The sequence below is a fragment of the Uloborus diversus genome, chromosome 2 (assembly GCF_026930045.1).
Source record: "Uloborus diversus isolate 005 chromosome 2, Udiv.v.3.1, whole genome shotgun sequence".
NCBI lineage: Eukaryota > Metazoa > Arthropoda > Arachnida > Araneae > Uloboridae > Uloborus > Uloborus diversus.
In genome coordinates, this window is record NC_072732.1 from 39,561,127 (window position 1) to 39,584,066 (window position 22,940).

The following is a 22,940-nucleotide window of genomic DNA, read 5'->3' on the forward strand; positions in this document are numbered from 1 at the left end:
TTGAATCCAGACTGGAGCACCATTCCAGAGAGCAAACAAATTAAATGTTTTATTTTAAAACTTAACAGTAAAAATTTATTCTAAAATAAGTACGTGCAATATAATAGACAGCCCGGTTATCACATCATGAGACTGCAGTTTTGTTCTTATTCGAACTCCTCAGTCAGGAATAGTGAATAACCGAGCTGGAATCAGATGTCATCTCAACAGTTTAATTAGTCCTCAGTCAAGAATAGTGAATAACCGAGCTGGAGGCAGATGTCATCTCACTGAAGACTTGGGACTGGTATATTGCATGTAGTTCTTCCTTAGCCTCGGCTTAGGGGCAGTAACTTACTACTAATATCAGTGTTCATTAATATCTACTCTCTGGAGTTGGTCATGATCGGCCGTTATACGGGAAATTAATATTGTGACGTGCTACGTAAAAAGAAAATCTGAACTACTGTTGGTTAAAAAGCTCAAGCAGAAAAAATGCAAAATTTACAATTCTAGAATCCTTTCAGTGAAAGGAAAGAAAAGGGTCGACAAAGATAAACAGGTAAACCGCAAAAGAGCTACGGGCTCTAGGTTGGACTAGACTGCTTTATACTGTGCTATTAAACTGTTGACTAATGGATCTTAGAATTGTATTGACTGTACAATACCGGAAGTAGTTTCTGGTTTTGAAGGAGGAGAGGGAGAGGGGAAGAAGAAAGAGGAGGAAGTCAAAGTGCAATATTCGAGCGCAAGTAGAGGGCGAATCGTTTCAAATATCAATCTCCACGCAGTTTTATGCTATATTATAAATCGCTTAAGGGGTCATAACTCCCATTTGGATCCAACATCTGAGCCTGTGACTGGATGACCTCTGTATATACCCTTAAGGTATTTTAAGTCAAAAAGGAACAATTCACCAGTGATGTCATGGTATAACTGTAAATGCAGTCAACTCTCGATGATTTGAAACCCAAAGGAATCGCTAAAACCCTCGAGTTATTAGTTGTTCAAGCTATGGAAGCTTCCACAGTCTGTTCAAGAATTTTAGGCCCAATAAAATTTTCGAGCAAAAGTATATTTAAGTTATAAAGCTTCGAATTATCACAAGTAGACTGTAAATGGCTAACAATTGTACACAAAATAAATAACGACTAAAATAAGCGAATATTATTGCTATGTAAGTTATCAATTGTTTTTATATTTCTCTTGCTTTATGCTAAGAGTCTACGTAAGAGCTCTGTCCGTATGTAGTCTAGGGAAAATGTTTTGATTGGAATTGTTCTCAAATATGCTAAAGGAGTAACGATAGATCGCAGTCAGATGACTCTTTTTAGGAGCGTTAATGAAATTTGGACCCATTTTTCGGTTTATATAAAAGTCATACAAAACAAACTTTTCTAGCTATTTTCTAGTCTGTAGTAGTTACAATATTTTTCCACGTTTTTACGATTGCGCACTGAAAAAGCGATTACTTTGCAAACGTATCCCCCACTATATCGAGTTTAGGGTGCCATGATTCATCATCGACCGTCGTAAAGAATTTCATGGTTCACAGAACAAGTTAATTAAAGGAATAATCTTGTTTAAAAACCTTGTAGAGAGCTAACTAGAATTTTAAATCAGCGAAAACTTTTTAGAATAAAGCAGTAAACAAAATATGGGCTCAATTTGACCTCAGGACTTAGTAACTTAACAGTTCGATATTCATTATTCTTAATGATATTGATATATAATAACGAAGGGAAGTCGCGAGGTTGAGTTTTGGGAATCCACCCCACAGAACTCTTGGTTTCAATGTTCACTCCAAATCCTAATGCTGTAGGATAGTTATATGTAGTAATTATTAGAACCTGCCCCCCTCCACTGAAAGTAACTGCTGCCTGCGATAGTGTGCACGCTTTAACATGCACCCTTTTTGCTTTTCAAAAAATGGAAAACTCTGACGTAAAATTTTACGTTCACGGAATGCTAAGAGGACATTTTAAAAAGTATTTGGGGTTTATAGAGCCTATTGTCTGTGCATTTTCATTCTCGTTCTAATCTCAAACATCAGTTGAGGCAGTGAGAAGCAGTGGGATGTAAGACCCAACATTTAAAATTTGGAGATAACCGGTACAAATGGAAGGTGAACCTCTCCTCTGTTTTGGGGCAAGATCAAGTAGGTGCTGTTACATAGCACCTACCACGAAATGTTTTCCAAATCATTGAAAAATATATCCAATGTCCCCTTACATCCCTTTGCTTCTCAGTGCCTCAATTAGCATTGAACAAAACAGTGTATGCGCTATGTTTGTGCGCGCACAACATATGTACATGTAAATTATATACTTCTTGTATAGGCTGTTTAAAAAGACACGTTTAATCTTTGAGAAATATGTTCTATATCTAAATTCTTTGCAGATAATCTGAAACGTTGATACCAGCAGAGGTAAGGCTTGCTTGTGAATGTATACGCGAATTAACATTTGAAATGGTGCATGAAAATTTCGCTCGCAAAATTCAAAAAACAAAACCATAATAGAGTGGCTATAAAATATTTGGTAATCAAATTCAAGTGAACTGGTGTTGTTCAAGCAGATGAACTTCCTGGGAGATCTTCGATAACACCACAGGATGAGCAACGCGTGCAAGACACGGTTAATCATTTTCCCAAACCATCTGCACGAAGACTCAACGGTTAACTTGCACTCACGCATATACTAGTTATCTTACGTTCGACGAGCACGACCGGTAGCGACCGGTTGGTTAATCACCTGACAGCAATGACGTCAGCGGTTACTACCGATTGTTCACGAACCAATGTTTCATCGAACGCTTTCGGTTCATCACTGGTTACTTGCGCAGACATGACGCAGACGAATAACACGCAGGTGAAAAATACATATAATTGGTCAAAAATGTCTTGTGATTCCATCAACCAATCAACCAGCTCGAGTTGCGCTCGACCGGTAGATCAACCGGTGAGGCTCATAAAACGACATCGGAAGCAACCAGTTACCCGGTAGCTCTCAAGAACGCTGCAGTTAGTAACCGGTTACTCACCGGTAGACCGGTGAGGTTCGTCGAACGCAAGCTTAGACAAGACTTCCAATCGGTTGTGGCCTAAACGATAAGAAGGTCAGGGTTAAAATAGGAAAGTGGAGTTTCCAATAACGATTGTTGGTGCTGTACCAATCTAAGAGAGTTTCTAATTTTTCATCCTAAACCAAAATGAAATTTTCCGAAGGCAGATATTTTTTTACCAGAGTATGAGTATACAGAAATTTGAAAAACTACGTTGTTGTTAAAACAAAGATACTTATTACATCCAAACTGTTCAGAAGTTAGACGAGAAATACTGTATCGCTCGTATTAGTCACGGCTCTCTAAGTCTTTGAGTTCCGAACAGAGTTGTGCACCGATCCATCGTAGGCTTATCGTGCTAGCCACCGTAGGCAGCGAGGTCAAGGCCGGCGCCGCAGGCCGCTAATTTAGCGATTAAAACTTGTTTGAGCAAGAACGTATGAAGGCTTTATAAAACACTCTATGTTTCGTTGAACCTTAAGATACACAACTCTGTACCTCAGAGCCAGAGGAACGTAAGTCACAAAATGATAATTTTACAGTAAAGAGGAAAAACTTTTTTCTATCTCAGGCAAAGGATGGGATACGCGCTCTTTTAACCCTGGTACAAAATTGAAAAGGATTTTTTTTTAAGAATTACGTTTACATGGCTCGATGTGGAGTAGGCCTCTACATACACTAATAAACAGAAAATCGCAATTTTTAGACTTACGTCCTTCTGGCTCTGAGGTACAAATTTGTTAACAGCCTATATTAATTTGCTGTGTACTTTCGAGGTGCAGAACTTTGTTTACTTCCATATCATTTCACCTCCTCACATTATGTAGTAGGTTCTAGGTATTCTTTAATCAGAGACTCCGTCTTTCTGTTTGACTAAAAATTCTTATGTTCATGTAAAACAGTAAACAAGAATGCGTCTGCTAATTAAGATACTATGCGATTCACTTCCTCCAATTTCAAAGAATTGAGTGAAATTGCGCAATTAGCTCTGAAAGGTCTGTGAAACTCTAAAGTCGATGATTTGAATTGAAACTTAATGCCAGAGCAAGCAGTGAACATTTGTTGTCGGTTAAAATGGCGATTGAATAGAATGTAATTTTCAGTCGTTTCCCTGCAATGGCAACTAAGGCAACTCCTTTTTTTATGCTGAGATATTTTAAAACTCTTTACAAATATATTATCCTCATTTAAAGAGCTGCAAAGGACATTATGTTGGGGACATTTATGAATAACCTTTTTAAAGTACTTGAAAAGTATTTGGCAAGCTAATTTAAATTTAGAAATGCTGTTTCACGACTAGTCCTTGAATTAACTAAAATGATGAATAAGCATAAACAGCGGCATTTTCAAAATACATACATAAAATCAAAAGAATTACATTAACTTTAAATGATTTAACTTTTGTGATTGTAAAGATAGCATGTGTGCAAAAAAACTATTTACTTAACAAAACTATTTCTGATTCATTAATAACATAAATTATAAGTATTAGGCGAGGGGGGGGGGTGGAAGTCAAACCTTACCGGAACTCTTAGTTTAAAACTATAATGCAAAGACTAGTATGGTAAACTGTATACATGCAAGGTCTATTATGACTCCCTCCCTAAGTAAAGTAAATAAACTTCATAAGTGGTAACTACTAAAAAACTTAACTTTTTTCTAAAAAATAGGCTTTTGTAACAAAGGATTGCAATTTTTAGCATTGTTTATTGATTTGTTTATCTTTGGAAACATTATTTTTCTCTTTTCAAATTCTATGTTCTATTGTTGTTTACTCCACTCTTCTAAAAGTTCTAAAGTTGCATAAATTTTCAGTTACACGCTCTTCATCGCGTCGTCGCAAAAAATGCTGGGTTCTATTGTGATTTTTTTAAGTGCACTAATAATCATATTAAACAAGTAAAAATAAATTATCTATGCAGCAAGAAATAATATATTAAACGAAATAAAAAAAAATCAAAAATGTTTTAACACGCTTAACGTTTTCAATTTTCAGTTACACGCTCTTCATCGCGTCATCGCAAAAAAATGCTGGGTTGTATTGTGATTTTTTTGAGTGCACTAATAATCATATGAAACAAGCAAAAATAAATTATCTATGCAGCAAGAAATGATATATTAAACGAAATAAACAAATCAAAAATGTTTTTAACACGCTTAACTTTTTCAATTTTCAGTTACACGCTCTTCATCGCGTCATCGCAAAAAATGCTGGATTGTATTGCGATTTTTAATTCTTGGAAAAAACAGAAGATCAATTACGGTGTAAGAAAAGGTATCGTAAACGCGGGCTACTTTGGCTCAGATTTTTTACTTTTCTCATTCTTTTCTTAATAATTTTGTAAATATTCATATTTCTAACTGTGGAAACTTGTTTTACACACCTAGAGGTCTCTTAATTTAATTTTTGGATAGTGATCAGTTTATTTCCAAGTATTTTTACTCTTTATTGGTGTTTTTTATTTGGGCCAATGTTACCCTTGCGTTTGGGTTACTTTGTCCCAAAATGGTTTTCTCTATTTAAAATCGCTGTAGAACTAACTAGAGCCACAGAAATACGTGTGTTCATACGAAAAACTATTTATTTGAATGAAAAATACATTTAAAAGAACTTTGAGTCACACATATTTGTTTTAGGAAAATTATTATTATTCTTCTTTTTTCTTAATATGTGTGTGCGTACCTATTTAATGTCTCAAAAATTACCGACGGAAAACTGTCATCTTTTCATCAGTTTTGGAAGTTGAATAATTTTAGTAAGACAACATTATTCGTAAAACAAAGGATCCAAAATTTTCGGTTACTTCCAAATTTTTTGGTGCATTCCATGCTCTCAACATTCGCACCTTCTTCTCTCGCATCAACAGCTATCTTTGAAAACCTGAGCTCATTCCATTCTTCAATAATAAAATTCCATAAATTTCCCATAAATTTAGCAATATTTGTAATATGTAGATGCAACTACACCTTTCCTAAATTTCCTGCAACTTGTAATTCCTCTTCACGTTCCTTAATGAAAGCCATGTAACTGAGCCCTGATGAATAGAGTCTGCAATCTCTCCATTTATCCGCTGCCGAGAATTCCAGGTTTTTTCTTGTGTTTTTCCTGTTAAGAGTCTTATTTTTAGTTATTCTTTACTTTTCCAAATCTCTCTGCCGGATTTTTTTCAAGTTTTACACTGGGCCAAAATAGGTCGTAATTTTTAGGTAAAGACATATGTTGCCATTGTCATTTTTTTTTTTTTTTTTTTTGAAAAAACCGAAACAGAAATGAGAGGAAGACAAGTATACTACGGCATAGAATATTAAATAGTGCTCTCGTAAATAGGTACTTAAAAAACTCTTAGCTGATGTAGAACTGCTTCTACATGGAGAAGTTTGAGAGGTTATGAAGGCACATGTTAGCACAGGGATGTTGAACCACTAATGTTGTAAATGCTCTCTAGTGGAATCTGTCAAAATATGTTGAAAAAATTTGCGTCCTGAAGGTTGACAAAGGACGTTGTATCTTTATATCCATTTAGGCCAAAGAAGAACCCTAAGGCCAAAGTAGCTCGCGTTTACAGTATCATAAGATAATAATTTGAACAATTCGAAAAATATAACCCCCCCCCCCAAAAATGTAATGAAAGAAACACAATTTTAACATCCAGTAAAAGCAGATGATAATATTTAATAATAGAAGTGGAATTTTTTTTTTTTTTTTTTTTTTATGATTTAATTTTCATGAACTTAAACAGTAATGCATAGTAAAAATCGCCTGCGCCACCCTAACCAATTCCTTCTGAAAATAAAAGACGCGGTAAATGTTTTTCTCTTTTTTGCTGACGTTAATACCTCCACTAATTGAGGTTATATAGAGATTAGACGCCAATAATTAGTTGTTGATTTGCTACAAGCGGTACCCGCACGGCTTTGCCCGTAGTATAAAATGAAAAGGTCATTTTGTTCGCCTGTACATTTACAAATAATGGATGATGAATTTCTCGGAAATATGCTATGTTCGTTTGATCGTCCACGTTATGATAATTTGCTCGTCCATGTGAGAATAATTCGTTTGGTGCCGAGGATTTAAATTAAAAATAAAATCATAGAAAAGGAACTAAATCGAATTTTCGAAAAATCGCTTCGATGTGCACACTCCCATTCTACAAACTAATTTTGTGCCAAATTTCATGAAAATCGGCCGAACGGTCTACACATGTCCAACATCTAGACATCTAGACGTCCAGGGATCCAGACTTTCGGCTTTATTATTCGTAATGATAAAGAATACAGAGGCGGAATGGCAACAGTTGAAATAAAAAAAATTTATGAAAAAAAGCTATTTGGCTATTTTACTTCAAGAAAATGCGCAGATTTCGAACTAAAACTCTCGTAACTCCAATTTATAAGGAACTAGATGACGAAAATTTCCCTTGACCCAAGCAAAGACAGGCAATTTAGATATACAACTGAAACAGGAATAAAACAGACATCTCAAATTACAAAGCACTTTGCATTATGAAATAAGCTTTACATGAAAAATGTCTATCACGTTAACAAGTCTGTTTTTTTCTGTAACTAGAAAATCGCCCCATCAAGGTATGACGGGTGAAAATTGCTTCTGGGTCATTTTCCCTAAACAGCGCAATTTGGACAGGGCAAGGAATGGCATTCACTGTGCCAGGGGAATGACACTTAGAGGAAATAATGCGTTTTACTGACGATATTGTAATTTATGTGGGAAAAGGAAACACTACTTTTATGAAATTGAAAAAGATCCAATGTCGTGGTGTCCAAAAAGTAGTTATTGTGGTTATTTGTTTCCTTTACATTTTACAGGGGAAGGACGACAGGGGAATGACAAAAATTAAAGTTAACTTATATATTGTCATAACTGCAAACAACAAATATCAATGTCACTTAAAGTAAGGGGGGGGAACTCTATACAAACAAGAGTCAATCATTCATTGAGCGATTATTACAAAATTAAATGAATTATCAAAGACAGGGTAATGACAGTCATTAAAAATACTTATCAAGATTTAACTTGATATCACCCGAATAATACTCGACACCGTATATTTATTCAAAAAGAACTAATTAAGATTACTTCTATGACGAGACCAGAATTCAAAGATTAAATTATGAGTTAATACAACTATTACCAGGTGTGAGAAACATTCATTCCATTCCTCGACAGGGGAATGACAAAAAATCAAAGGACATTTTTTACTATTTTTTTTTTTTTAAATAATGCAAACCTTGAAGAATTTTTTTTTTCTATTTTACAACATTGCATAACACTTCTTAAGAGGTTAAACAACATTTTCTGTACAAATATGCATGGCTTCCTGAAACTTTAGAGCTGATTTTGCTTTAAGGTGGAGGTAGGGACACACAGGGGAATGACATTTATCATGTCAAAAAATTATTTAAATGTATAATAATAATAGAGTGTTTCTTTTAACTTATTTTACAAACATAAAAGCATGTTGTTAAAGCATTCTAGCGTCAGTTTTATTTCTATACTAGTTAGTTTGTTATTTTTGGTGCAAGGACAAGAATTTAGCAGTTTAGAGAAAATGACCCTTCTGCATTTGAACAAAGCACTTGTCTGTTTGGTGATATTTTGGTACTTGAAATTTTAATCCTAACTCCAGTGGATTAACCCGAAACTCAGGTAGATAGCGTTTATTGTTGACTTTTTTCGTTTCTTCATCCTCCTAAAATGTAGCTTACCCGTAAAACAGTTAAGGTACCAGATCCAGTTCAGACTCGTCAAAATAAAGCCTTTCCCTGCATGTCAAACATTATCAAAAAAATATTATCAAATTATCATGCCGAGGAGCGAGTTTCATTGTTGATGACGTCATGAGCGTTACTCGATTATTCGCTATTATATATAGTATATGAGGATGCCAAGAACTTTTTCTTACCTTTGCTTGAGACAACGGTGTAAGTTATGTTGAATCCTCTTCCTGATCCGAATAATCCGCTGCGGAATCTCACCTGAGCTTGATGAGTCTCCGTGATTAAATCTGGAACTGTAACTTTGTCACAATACGTTCCAGCTGTGGTTAGATAGCTTTCATTAGTAGAATTCATATTCACAATTTGTAAATAATCCTCTCGACATAACATGTTGCGTTGAATGTCAATTAGATTGAATTTCAACCGTATGTTCTGTAAGAAAATTTCAGGTATTTGAGTTCCAAATAATACAGCATTGTGACAATTCATTGAGAAATGTCTTTTTTTTTTTTTTTTTTTTTTGAGCATTTTTCAACCCCACCTCCCTCTGGAGCACCGCCGTCGACTGGCCTCACGATGCTGCTCCTCTAGCGAAAACCCTCTCCAGGTTGCGTCCATATCCTACACACATGCGCATACACACACATACACACACCTACACACGCACAAATACACACATACGCATATACACACACATACGCACATACACACACATACGCACATACACACACATACGCACATACACACACATACGCACATACACACACATACGCACATACACACGCGCGCACACGCACACGCATACACAGAAACACGCACACACACACACATGCTCACACACTCATGCCTGCACACAGACACAAACACACACGTGATTGCGAAAAACATAATTTGAATTCCAGATGTCAAAATTCAAATTAATTTTTATTATTTTTTTTTATTTTATTTTTTTTTTTATTTATTTATTTTTTTTTTTTTTTTTGGTTTATCACGCGTAAGTTTACGAAGAAGCATTCCAAATTAGCTCAGATCTCAAATGGCACTTATTATCAAAGTATTAGGTGCTCCTATGTACCTGGTAAGTAGCAGGTCTTTAAATCCCTTCGCTCGGTGCCCGGTAGTAAGCATTCCGTAATATTAGTTTCTTGCTTGTTGCGGGGGTTATCATTAGCTTCATGGCAAGGGCGGATCCAGAAATTGCTCAAGGAGAGGGCGGTTGATTTTTTAACTTACCTTTTATTACGTATCTGGTGTACACATACATGAGGGGCAGGAGGTACCAATTTTTTTTTTACATAAAGCAACTAAAATATAGAGATTTATCCATGCAGATACCCGAACCTATTCTTTTCCTTTTCCGTAGAAAAGGGTGTTCTAAAATTGTGTCTTAGAACTTCAATTTTGTAGTTATTCCGGAGAATGTTTCTCATCCCTTACGCCTAATATGTTCGAAGGTCGTCTAAAATTGTGCATCTTTGAAACTTTAATTTCCAAAATTGCCGAAGAAAAATAAACGAACCCATTCCTTCCCGTAATAACAATACCTAAGATATCTACCCCCAATCGCTTCTTTAAGACCTAAATCTTTCAAATGCCCTGTGAAAGGCTTCCAAACTCCTTCTCCTAACATCACCAAAGAGTATCTGAGATCGCATTTTCGATTGCGCTTAGAGAACACTTATAAGGCGTTTGAGGAAGTAGGTAAAATATGTGGAGTAAGTACAGTAAGTGACTGGTGGATATATAAGCAGTTTCAGAAAGCAGAAAATGCTAGAACCAACCCTGTTAGAAAATGCAACCAAAAACGATCAATTTCGGTCCGTGGCGACAAAAGTTTGCATTGACTGAGTGTTATGAAAACTAGAATAACCAGTTTTTATTGGTCCAGGTCGGTGGCGGCAGCTAGTATCGATACTGCACCTTCAATAGTGCGATACAGACATTTAGAAAGCGGGGGGAGAGGAGGCTGACCGTATTTCAGCTTCTCACGTCTCGTTTGAAGACAAAAAACTTAGGATGGACATGGAAATACAAAACATGGACTGAAAAAATATTTTTTGATAAAACAGATTTTGTGGTTCACTGATTAAAATCCAAGTACGTGAGAAGGGGCAAAAGGGAACCTCTTAAACATTACCCAAGTATCCACCCAAAAAGATGTTTTGGGGTTGTTTCCATGTTTGGGAGACAACATCTTTTATTCCCGTGGAAAGAATGATAAACAATGCCAGATACGGAGTCACACTCACCCGAAAGTGCCTCTAACCCTGTCTTAACCAACGGAAATTGCGTTTTCCCAACAAAAAAGAGCGCGATACCATTTCAAAGCGAATTAAAAATGTCTGCTCAGAAAACAAACCTACTGGACTGGATTGGTCGGGGAACTCCCAGGTCTTGAATCCGAAAACCAATTTGTCAAAAAACAACTGTTAGGCAAGTTAGGCTGAACAGCAATGGACAAGCTAATTTTGGCCATTATTGACATATGGTTGAGATGTTGAAATCAAAACTATATACGCCAGTCTAGTACATTCTATGCCAAAACACGTCTGTTATGTTATAACGTAGCTTGAAAGTCACAGCAATTATTAGTTTTGAATGTATTCATAGAAAATTTGAATAAAACTGAATTTTATGGAAAAAAATCCATTTCTCATATAATTGCCACAATACTGTATGTTATGTAGAGTCGTGCATTCTGCAAAAAACGTACTTCTGACATTTTAAATTGGCTGTAAAAGAATAACAATAAAAGTTTGATTGTGGCTTCGTAAGTGTTATTCGTTAATAGTGCACAAGACAATTGTAAAAAGTAACAAATAAGTAAATACAATAAAATAATACAACGCTATGAAATGGGCAAACGTCCATTTACTGTATGAGGGACAAAAGTACAGTTTTGATGCTTGTGTTTCTTTCATGTCAGTGTAACAGTGGTTAATTTAAAGGCTAACACACACCTACAAAAACTGACTTCCCTGAAATAAAACATATGTGTCCATTTCCGCCTGTAAAATGGAAATTAGCCTTTCCATCTCATCGGTGGCCAGACAGTGTATGAACATTAAAATTTTGCCACATTTTTAATGTACCATATAATCTTGGTTCTTTTACATAAATCATTGTATAACAGAGATAGTTTATAAGTTAACCAGTGTGGTATGTGAGGCAACTAGAAAACCCCTTGAATTTATTAAAATACGGCTTTCATACGAAAGAAGTGGATAAAATAATCAACGTAATGTCAATGTTCAGTTGTACTGAACTCTGAAATATAAGAACAACTTTAAAAGCGCGGGAGAAAAAACAGAAAATAACAAATTCAAAATCTTTCCGAACTAAAACATCACTTTTAAACATTATGTTTAAAATGAATGCTCTGAATTAAAACCTTTTTATAAAAATTTGCAGGAAAGAAATGGCATTAATAGTACGATTGATGTTATTTGTTCAATATCATAGACTGTATTGGCATATTTATGCAAGGAAAAAAAGGTTCCGTGAGAGAAAAAAAATTCACAATGGGGTCGTTTCCGAAAGTTTAAAAGAATTTTTTTTCTGAAAAAGCATGCTTGAAAACATAGGATTTGACCATTTTTTTAAATAGTTTGACAAAGTTCAGCATTTTTTGACTATTATTTTAATCGGTGCGCAAATCCAATTTCATTTTTTACGCTTTTGCACATGACATCACAAGTGATTAAATGCCATTCACTGACGCCATTAGCGCAATATTTTATTCACTTCTTTACTCCTGGTGTAGTGGCAACGATATGTTTGATAGCAAGCGTAGAGCGCCATATTTAATTTGCTTATGAATTATCATAACCTGGAAACCTGGTAGAGAGCAAGCGTCAACATTCAGTGCGCCAGTGGAATACGCGGCAAAATGCATCACTTGTGACGTCATAAAGACCACGCCTTGTTTGAAAAATCGGACATTTAAAAAATTAATTAAAAATTAAGTGATTGGAAAATGAAAGTATTTTCTGCGTCCATGTTATCTTTGTTTTGCTCATTCTATCAACTTCAGTGACTAAAAGTACTACTTTTGACTGAAGGAAACAACCCCATTGTGGTTCTCTACATATTTACTTTTCCTGGCGCTGCATTAATCTGGAAGCCGCATTGTGTGTCATCAGGGTACGGTTCTCCATTTTTGATTCCGGGACTGTACAAGTTGCCTTTTGGATACTGGATTGCATCCACAGCCAGCATTTGGTTTGGTTCACACACGATTTCGTGTACATTTTGACCTGCAAACAAATAAAAAAGTCATATGAAGAAAAATTGAATCAGATGTAAGACATGAATATCTCAAAGTTATTCATTTCTAGATAGGTGAAAAATTTATAACATTAGTTAGAAAGATAAGTAAATGATCTGTTATATATACATAAAGCTAGACAAAACAACGCAGAAAACTACTCTAAATAGTGACTGCGTTTGGTGTAAATGCTTTTAGTTTTTAAATGTGCGCTTCAAAAGATCGATTGCTTCAAAATATGAAAGGACATTCTCAACGATGCAAATTATGTAAGATGTTTTCCGTGTTGTTAACTGTGGGTATGTTCGAATAGAATAACCAATTGGCCCGGTTGGTTGACTTGATGACGTCACGGTGAATGTCCATAGGATGTTTTCATTACTTTTCATTAACCGGTAGGGTAACGGCACCAGTAACATGACTCTCAGGTTAACTTAATTTTCTGATCCTTTTAATGTGTTTAGACTTTCAAAACTATTTTCCTCTCATGCAACTACATCTCATCCAACGTTTGACTGCTTCTGGATCTTCTGAAATAGTTAATTCTATTTTTATTTCCTCAATTTCGAAAATAGGTTCGAACCCAGTAACAGGCACCGATAATTCTGATGATACCCAGTAACAGATAGAATGAAGAAAGGATGAGTAATGGACAGAGAAATTCCCCTTTTCTCTTCAAAATGTGCAAAAGTTCTTTATTTTTAGATCTAAAATCTTAGTAAATTCAAATGAACATGACACAACGACGTATCTCGTGGTGGCTGTACATAACTTTCCACCAATGCCTTATAAATACGAATTGGCTCATAAAATGCATTCTGATAACACGAGATGGTTGCACAGTATTCATGGGTCGCAGCAACATCAGTTTTACCCGCCTAAAATTCTTATTATTTAAATCCGAACTTACGACTGTCTCTTACTGGACCCTTGTCTGTTACTGGTGCCGTTACCCTAGCTCTAATTAGAACGAGTGAGTTAGTCACCGGTTAACCGGTTACTCTGTTTGAACATACCCTGTATATTCAGTAAGTTGGGCCGTGGTAGCCCGATCGGTAGAGTGTCGGATTCGGGGCCGGAGGGTCCCGAGTTCGAACCTCGATGGTCGAAGACCCACCGTCGTCATTAAAGGGGACTGGGCGACGTTAAATATGCTCGTGGTCTCAATGTCCTCCAAGTGAAACGATACCTCTGGGGGTGCTAGCACCAGGTAGCTATTAGCTCCTGGACTAGTTCTAAATTCTCATTAACTGTTCGATCCGGTGATGGTGCTGCCATCTATCGGTATATAAAATAATGGAGGCAAGGCACTCAGTATGCAGTCCTCGACATAAATACAGTTGTAGTCAGTTGTGACTCTGAATAGGAATAGGAATATTCAGTAAGTTACCGCCCTATAGCCAGGGCTAAGGCAGAAATACATGAAACACACCGCCAGCTCAGTCAGTTCTAGCCGAGGACCTGTCCTCGGCTGGAACTGACTGAGCTGGCGGTGTGTTTCATGTATACCCTGTATGGTGGCATTTTTGATCTTATTTTATGAACATTCTTTTCCGATTTTCTATGTTATCGCATTAGAATAAGTAGTTATTTAATGGTCACTTGCTGTAAAATTTTGTTTTTAAAAATTCCTACCCATTAAATGTTATCTTTGTACCCTCTTACTTTTATGAAATTATCTTGAGAATTTAAAAAGACAGGTTTAATGAACATTTAACCCAATGCGCAAGAAAACACTGTTCTTTCTGGCGTCTTTCAGCATTCTTGATAAACCTAATCACAAAATCAAATCTGACATTTTGTTGGAAATGATAGGAAACATCTGATTAGGATGTTGTGAACTCCTTTGAAAGTTTCATTGTTCAAGACTCTCAAAAAAAAAAAAAAAAAAACTTATTGTTAATAAATGCCTTATCAACAATTCCTTCTTTCCATCTTTGGTGACTTAATCGATCAACTTTAGAACTTTGAAGGTAGAACTTGGGTTTAGAACTTAGAACTTAGGTTTAGAACTTGAAGGCATTTAGATTATAGGACAAGACCTCTAAAATTAATGTTGAACGAATACTTCCACTTTATCTCATTGATTGTCTTTGACATCATCATTGAACAACGATTTTATAATTTGTGTAAAAATTAAATCGTGGTTAACACTAAACTTTATGGCAAAAGAGTGAGCATTTAAGAATTATTTACTTATGCAAGATAAGGAAAAAAGGAGCTCTGAACGGGTAATTGATAGATAATCATTGCACCGATGGCAAAATAAAAATTGCTCTTTCTAAAACATGAAAGAAACTCTCCGCAAAATACTTGGCCACCTTTAGGTCTACATCAGGTCTGGTTTTTAAAATTCAAATGTATTGCGTGAAAACTTGTCTTTCTCCAATACTGTGTTTTATTTATTTAGTTTTAATGTTTATTTATCTATTTTTATTTACACATTTTTTTATTTATTTATTTCAATATTTTATTTATTTATTTTATTAAATTAAATTATTATTTATGTATTTTGTTTATTTATTTATATTAATACAAGAAAATCGCCCGTCAAGGTATGACGGGTGAAAATTACTTCTACATTTGAATTGCCTGTTGGGTGATATTTGAAATTTGAACCCTAACTCCAGTGGATTAACCCTAAACTCCAGTAGATAGCGTTCATTGTTGACCATTTTTTCGTTTCTTTATTCCGCTGAAATGACATTCTTACCAGTAAAACAATTAAGTTACCGGATCGAGTTCATCCTCGTCAAAATAAAGCCTTTCCTTGCATGTCAAACATCACCGAAACATGTTATTAAATTGTCATGCTGTGGCGCGAGTTTATTGTCATGACAGTGACTTTATACATAGAATTTCACAATGAGTACATAGATCAACAGAGCAAAAAGTAAATCTTTGTTAAAACCATGCAGCCATCGGTTCACTTAAATTTCTTCATTCATAACGTCACCCTTTCATACGTTTGAATGCCATACAGCGGTGGTAAAAAAAAAAAATGCATCACCCGCGCCACAAAAGATAGGAATATCATTCCGACTGCATTCAACACACAGTCAAGCATCCCGTATCCCAGATGATTTGGGTATGTAGTATTTCTGATCAAGGAGTTGGTGGGCTTCACTTTGTGCAAGGAACAGTAAACCCTCAGGTGTATATTGGCATTTTAGAGGAGAAATTACTTCCTTCTATCCGGAATCACTTTACTTCAGTTCCAAACGTCATTTTCCAGGATGATTCTGCTCCGTGCCATAGGGCAAAATGGGTAAGTAACAATTTAAAAACCGTTATCCTGCCATTTGACTTAAATTGACATGAGGTTAAGTAATTTTTTTTCTCTAAACTCACACGCAGGTTCAGAAATGGAAAAATGAGCATGGGGTCAGCAATTTGCCTTGGCCTGGAAACAGCCCCGATCTACGTAAACAATTATCGGATTCCTGCTGTTAAATGTTTATTTCATAAGTTTTGCAGAATTTCACATACATTCATCGTTAATCCGTCGACCAAAACTTCTCACATAATCCCATTGTTGTGAAAGGGCGAGGGTGATGCAATTTCTTTTACCAACACTGTAATCTACACTCAAACGCAAATTTAAGAAATAGCGACACTTTGAATAATATATTGTGTTGATCTTCAAAATTAGATACTTATTGCTTTTGACCATTAATAATATTTAATGAAACAGACTCCATTTCAATAAACTTTTTATCCAATTATTCTCACTCGCCGAGAAAACTCTTGACGTTAGTTTCCTAAACTAATCAGGTATTTATTTTGACAGTACGAATTGGATATACTTCAGACATAAATAATGCGGCGATAAAAGCTTTTCTGAGATTTTAATGGAGTTAATTTCAAACTTTTAGTCCAAATCAAAAAGTCTTAGCATATACTTTGATGATATTATGAAATAATTAGGAATTTTAAATCGGATGAATCGCTTCACAAAACAGTTTGTAAGAAGCAAAACTAAGTTTAACGAAATGATTTAAACTTCTCGAAAATGAGCTTTATATTTTTCGTAAAAGCATTATGCATTTGCTCTTTAAATAAATAAATTTCAATTATGTGTTGTTTACGACTAACTTTTTAAAAACATGTTTATCGAATGAAATTCCTTTAGTTACCATAATTACAACTATATCTAATAAAGTATTACCTTTATCTTTTTATTCCAGTCAAAGCACTGAGTTAGTTTTTTGTTTCGACTATTGTTAATCTTTACTAATAATAAAGCTGAAAGTCTCTCTGTCCGGATCTCTTTCTCTCTCTGTCTATTAGGATCTCTGTCTGTCTGTTAGGACCTCTCTCTGTCTGGATCTCTGTCTGTCTGTTAGGACCTCTCTCTGTCTGGATCTCTGTCTGTCAGGATCTCTGTGACGCGCACAGCGCCTAGACCATTCGGCCGATTTTCATGAAATTTGGCACAGAGTTAGTTTGTAGCATGGGGGTGTGCACCTCGAAGCGATTTTTCGAAAATTCGATGTGGTTCTTTTTATATTCCAATTTTAAGAACAAAATGATAGACGAGTAAATTACGAAATCATCATAACGTGGAACCGTAACATGGACACAAGCCAATTGGCGAGAAATTCACCATACATTATTTGTAAATATACAAGCGAACCAAAAGATCTTTTAATTTTTCTACTACGGGCAAAGCCGTGCGGGTACCACTAGTCTCTCATATTAGCTAAGTTACGAAGTTCTCCGGGATTTTGATGTAGTCATTATTGAATGAAAACATTATTTTAATTTTAATGTATTTTTACTAACTCTACTAAAAGGTATTGGTGTTAGGTATGGCAATGGTATTATATTTATCTTGTTTTCAACTAAGTGCAAGATTCAAAAACATTCTTTTCATCATTTTTCTATTTAAGTTCGGCTTATGAATAAATAAATGCTGGGATGTTTACGACAAGTAAATATATACTCTATATCAATAAATAGAAAAATAAATGTTTTTTTTTTTCGTTTAGAGAATGACTTAGAATGCCATGCGAGCATCCATAATCATCGCCGATTGCGAATACTTGCGTCTAAGTAATGGGGTCGTTTCCAAAATTTTTAAAGTATTTTTTTCTGAAAGAGCATGCTTAAAAACATAGGATCTGACCATTTTTTAAATAATTTGTTTTTGTTTAATATTTTTAAAAAATTACTTAAATCGGAGCGCTTTCACTGTTTACGGCTTCTGCCTATGACATCACAAATGATGAAATGCCATTCCATGTTGCCATTCACAGTGCAAAATATTTAATTCGCATCTTTACTCACGTATATTGGCAACGATATGGTTGACAGCAAGCGTAGAGTGCAATATTTAATTCGCTTCTTGATTATCATAACGTGGAAACGTGTTAAAAGATGTGGCAAAGGGCATCACTGTGACATCATCAAGACCACGCCTTGTTTGAAAAAACGGACATTTTAAAAAATTAATTTAAAAATTAACTGTTAAGAAAATGAAAGTATTTTTTGGGTCCATGTTATTTTTTTAGCTCATTCTATCCATTTCAGTGACTAAAAGTACTTCTTTTGACTGAATGAAACCACCCCATTGGACACAGCTAAGCTTAGAATTTCTTTTGTCTCAGATTTTATCATCCAACATTAATGTACTAATTTTTTTCTCTGAAGGTTCAATAAGTACGGTATTTTATGTTCAATAATCCTTATAATGAATAGTATCCTTTTTCAGTGTACTTCATTTTTTCAATCAGAGGGAAATGTAAAGCATTTTCGCGTACACCAAAAAACTATAAACATTGTAATTGTAATTCGTAACACTACTACAGAAATTTCTACTGTCTCTCAGAAAATATATATTTCTACTTTAGTAAACGGCTGGTGACTTGGGTGTGATGAAAACTGTATTATACTAGGGTGGGTCAATTTTTTTTTCGAAATGTTAAGGGACAGGGTATTAAAAAGGTGCTAAATGGTCTCAAACTAACATGTGTGAAATTTTATTCCATTCTGACAAGTCTTTTTGCCTCCAGATTGAGTTCAAAGTTTGGATTTCTTTACCCAAAAAGGATACGTTCCATGTAAGATTGCAATAATAATAAATGTTACTTCGTTTACAGAAACAAATGATGAAACTTTCAATTTGAACCTGGTTTAAATTCACACTTGCCATTTTAGGTGGTAGAATTGGATGAAACGTGTGAATTAGGTCAAACTCTGCCTGCCTACCGTGCAACGTAATAGAGTAAGAAATGCTAAAAATCTACCTCTTGAAATGCAGCAGCAATCTTTTGAAATACTATCCGAAATAATTAAAAAACGAGCTGATGTGTGCATCACATGACTTCCTTTTATTCCAATTTGATGTCATTTTCTCGTTATTGGTAGTTTTAATGTAAATTCAATAGTTTACTCTCTAAATATCACCAACATTGGCCAAATTGTAACCAGATTTTAAAATAAAAAAAATTTAAAAAATCGCCAAATTTGTTGCCAAGTTGGCGAAAAAACTTGGCGACCACAAGACTGGCGATATATCGCCAAGTGTCCGGCAAATTATAGCACCACTTGAGTTTACATCGAAATTAACAATGATTTCCCCAGTAAAAGGGGCAAAAGACCCCCTTTGGAGCATCCGAATGCAACCAAAAAGGAAAGTGCACAACTAGATCCCACTAGGAGTCTACGTACCAAATTTCAACTTTCTAGGATATTCCGTTCTTGAGTTATGCGAGACATACATGCACACATACGCACATACATATGTACATACAGACGTCACGAGAAAACTCGTTGTAATTAACTCGGGGTAGTCAAAATGGATATTTCGGGTGCCTGTACGTTCCTAGGCATATATCCACGTGTGATCGAGTTGAAAAAAAAAACTCAACATTCATTCGGGGCTGAGCAAAATGGAAATGAAGGCCAATTTCTTGGTGAAAAATTTTTCGCGAATACAATACTTTCTTTTTTGTAAAAGGAAGTAATAATCAGAATCATTTTACCAAGCTAGTAAATTGCTATTTGATGCTGCATCTTCCAAATGCAAAGATATTAACGACTACATTTATCTGAAGAAAAAAAACATGAGAGAGGGAGAGAAATTGCAGCTTCAGCCTCAAGAAGAAAGTGAAGACAGTTTTAGTATCATTACTTCAACGAATCTCTTCTATCGGATACGGACAGTGAGGATGAATTCAAGAGACCTTTACAAGCTTCAAACTACAAACGCTTATACCGATAAATTTACTACTGTAAGCAATACAGTGGACTTTAATTTGTTTTCACGGACATGTGATAGATACGAAGTATCCGACAGGGCTGGAGTAGCTATTGCTTCAGCAGTACTTTACCCCACCAAGGAAAACATACTTCGTCAGAAGTGCAAAATAGCACAAAAATCTGCCCTGGTGAGAGCCAAAGCCTAGCAAAATGTGTCATGTTCTATGGCTAACTCGTGCTAATCGAATTCTACGTTTGTGTGTTTGAGTGGATTCTCCTTCTGAACATTTAATAATTCTTGCAATATAAGTCGTCAACGTTTATGCTCTAATCTGATTTGCAATCAAAAGTTACTCTTTATGTGCAGATAGGCTCAGCAGTTGTTCAAAATCACTGCAACTAGATATTTATCCACTGAGTTGAAGTGCAAAATAGATCCCACAATCCATAGAAACTGTTTTTGTATGTCCTAAAAATTAATTTATTACAATACTGGCAGACTTGGAACAGCACATCCGTGAATTTGGCAGCCTGTTGGATTTTAGAAGCTCGTAGTGTTCAGCAAAATAATCTCAATGACTGGAAACATGTGTCTGATCCACCAATACTGAAATCAATCTCTGAATAAGGTATTCAACTGTTTGTTTCAGGCAAAAAAGAACTGTTCACTATGCCTGCCATGCCATACACACAGGCTATTGAAAGGCAGGGATGCCCACCAGGGGGGTTCAAGACGCAGACTGCGGCATTAAAATTTTTAACCGGATTGATTTTACAGAGTTTTGACCTTTTTTTGGGGAGGGGGTTCTCCTCTGGGAGATACTTCCCAGCATGGTTGGGGGTGCCATCACCCTACGGGCATGGGCACCCCTGTGGAAGGGCAGTTAAAATTGTTGTAAGTTTCAACTATATTGTGCAGAAAGAGAAGATTTAATAAAGAACCAACTGGAGTCCCGGAAACTTACGCCAAAACTAGATAGTAAAGACTTTCAAGCTATTTTAAGATGAATATTTTTAGTTTTGAAAAACATGATTATCATAAATGTTTTTGTAAATGAATGATTAATACTTGGACAACCTTAAGTTGTTATATATTTATATTTGTAATTCTCTTTTTCAGTTTTTTTATGAAAATAGACTTTTCTTCTTAAATACGGGTATTTCAAACTCAATCCGGAGGAAATAAAATAACTTCTAATTTAATGAAATTTTATATATAACCTGAAAACGTCATTTGGCACCTTTTTCTTCCCCTGCCCGATGGAAATTGCAAACTTTTTTTTTTTTTTACCATAGGACGATGACCCACTAGGTGGTCACAAAAAATCGATTTTCGAATTTCTTCCGCGGCACCCTCCTAAAATATGCCAATGGACTAGAAAACATGATTTGCAAAGTTTCAGCTCAATCCGATAATATTAAAACGTGCCGCAAAGAGGCTAAAGTTACGAAAAACAGTGATTTTTAGAAAAAAATCGTAGTTTTTCTTCTTTAAAACAAAAACTGTTCATTCTAGAAACTTCGTTCTGGTCTCATTTTATAGGAAATTTTATTCTCGTGATGAGTTATCTGATCGATTTTTTAAACAAAATTTATAGAATGGTACTGGGCGTTTTTCAGGTCAGGTCATGGAAGATACCATCAATAAGGAATTTTCATGCAATGATCTAAAAGCATTACAATATTCAATTACATTTATTTGCTCTTTGTTGATTTTAATTTATCCATTAAAAAGGCTTCATTTGGAGGTACTTTAAAAATTAAATGCAACAAAATTGTTGATTTAAAATAAAATAACTAAGCAGTTCAGAAGAGAAAGCAGGGTTAAAAAATTACAAAAAAGAAAAAAAAATGTAAGGCATTTTATTGCTTACACTGTTAAATTATACATCTTTATGTAATTACTTTGCATTGAGAAGTTAAAGTGGTAATGGCTTCGATATGACAGATTTTGATGAATGTGGAAAAATGTGCCTGCATTCGGACATGACTTGTAATAGGAACTGTCGTTGGTTAGAAATTAGTTTTACATCTGTTTCAGCTGTGCCATTGACAACCCTTAAACTTTTTACTATCTTTTTAGCTTTAATATGATATTGGTTTTCACATTAATCATCAAGATCAATATTTGAAAACTTTGTATAGATTTCGATTCTCTGTAAAAAATTGTATTTCTTATAAAGTTTGAGGAGAAATGAAAAAGTCTACTTCTTTGTCCAGTAAACTAAGCTTCTTTCAGATTGAGCTGTGCTTTTGTATCCCTATCATCACAATCATTTTCATTATCTCCTACTTCGGATTTTAATTTTGCAGTCTTCTTTGTTTTGGTCTTTTTTTTCTTCCTAAAGTCATCAAAAAAAGGGAAATGCAACCTTCTCTGAGTTCAGAGACCACAAATGATTAATTATTTTAGGTAGTTCTGTGCCTACATCATCTTCATAAATACTCTTGTATTGAATGAAAGATTTTACTAACTGCAGATCTTGGTTGGGGGCCAAAGCTGGATCGCAGACAATAAACCATACTTTTCCATAAATATTGTTGATAAACATCCAAATATCTTCAACACCTTTTATCTTCAAATCAATTAAGGAAAGCTGATCCCTGAGAAGATATATTCTTGAAGAGTATATGAGGCAGTGGGAAGCAAAGGAATGTAATTGACAAAATTAAAATTTTCGAGATAATCATT

At 35.1% G+C, this 22,940-nt stretch overlaps 1 protein-coding gene across 1 annotated transcript in view; it reads right to left on the minus strand.

Annotated features, from left to right (window-relative positions):
• Window positions 1-22,940, minus strand: part of LOC129216984 (chymotrypsin B-like) — a 49,124-nt gene that overhangs the window by 22,247 nt on the left and 3,937 nt on the right. The window contains exons 2-3 of the mRNA XM_054851208.1: window positions 12,874-13,034; window positions 8,964-9,210 (exon numbers count right to left, since the gene is read on the minus strand). Of these exons, the coding sequence (XP_054707183.1) occupies window positions 8,964-9,210; window positions 12,874-13,034 (408 nt within the window). The remainder of the gene's footprint in view (window positions 1-8,963; window positions 9,211-12,873; window positions 13,035-22,940) is intronic.